This window comes from Etheostoma spectabile, chromosome 6 (assembly GCF_008692095.1).
Source record: "Etheostoma spectabile isolate EspeVRDwgs_2016 chromosome 6, UIUC_Espe_1.0, whole genome shotgun sequence".
NCBI lineage: Eukaryota > Metazoa > Chordata > Actinopteri > Perciformes > Percidae > Etheostoma > Etheostoma spectabile.
Genome location: NC_045738.1, coordinates 24,637,425 through 24,638,241, shown reverse-complemented (window position 1 = coordinate 24,638,241; position 817 = coordinate 24,637,425). Strand labels below are relative to the sequence as shown.

At 39.5% G+C, this 817-nt stretch overlaps 1 protein-coding gene across 4 annotated transcripts in view; it reads right to left on the bottom strand.

Moving 5' to 3' along the window:
* Positions 1-817, bottom strand: part of enpp2 (ectonucleotide pyrophosphatase/phosphodiesterase 2) — a 69,741-nt gene that overhangs the window by 20,058 nt on the left and 48,866 nt on the right. For all 4 annotated transcript variants that reach the window (XM_032517946.1, XM_032517948.1, XM_032517945.1 and 1 more), the window contains 2 exons: positions 653-761; positions 417-542 (listed from right to left, as the gene is read on the bottom strand). In XM_032517946.1, the coding sequence (XP_032373837.1) occupies positions 417-542; positions 653-761 (235 nt within the window). The remainder of the gene's footprint in view (positions 1-416; positions 543-652; positions 762-817) is intronic.

Sequence of the window (817 nt, the reverse complement as noted above, 5' to 3'; positions counted from 1 at the left end):
TGAAACACCGAACGAAGTTAGAAAAAGAACCCTGATTGACACAGATTCTGAATGCGCTGTATATGTCCAAACCTGAATAAAACCTTAATAATACCAACATATCCCATGTCTTCTTTGGAAAATGCTATATTCGGAAAAGGGGTCTTATTTAGAATATCCAAACAAAATATAATGTTTACATTACCTGTATCAAATCCGGAATATTGTCAGAATTGGAATAATAGTTATATTAGTGTGCATGTAAACATACTCAGACAAGACTTTTTGGTGCTTTTAGGTCTGTGTCTATGTTTGATGATAAAGGTCTAACTAACCAAAAGCTATACACACAATGAAGTCTGCATGAGTTAGAGCGCAAAAATCTTAAATAAAGTGATAAATTCTATCTTATAAGCTTTTCTTTTGGCCTCTATTACATTTCGGGTTGTTGGGGTATCTTGAGCGTATTCTGCCTAGAGACCCCGGGATGAGGATGATGTCATCAACGTTGGTCATGTAGTTACTGAGGAACTCGGTGCGATCACAGTGGGCTTCCTCCATACCTGAGAGCACACAGGAGCATGTGTGATTGGCTGGTGAAACACATAATAAAGTGAATGGAAAGCATTCCGTTTTTCTTTGTGTGTGTGTGTGTGTGTGTGTGCGTGCATACCATGATCCCCCACCAGGATGATGTTGACACAACGGTGCAGTTTCATCTGTTTAAGTCCGTTCATTAGTTGGCCAACAATTCTGTCAATAACCCTCAGAGGGTTGTTCAACTGAAACACAGAAAAGGAGTCACAACAAACACACACACACACACACACACACACAC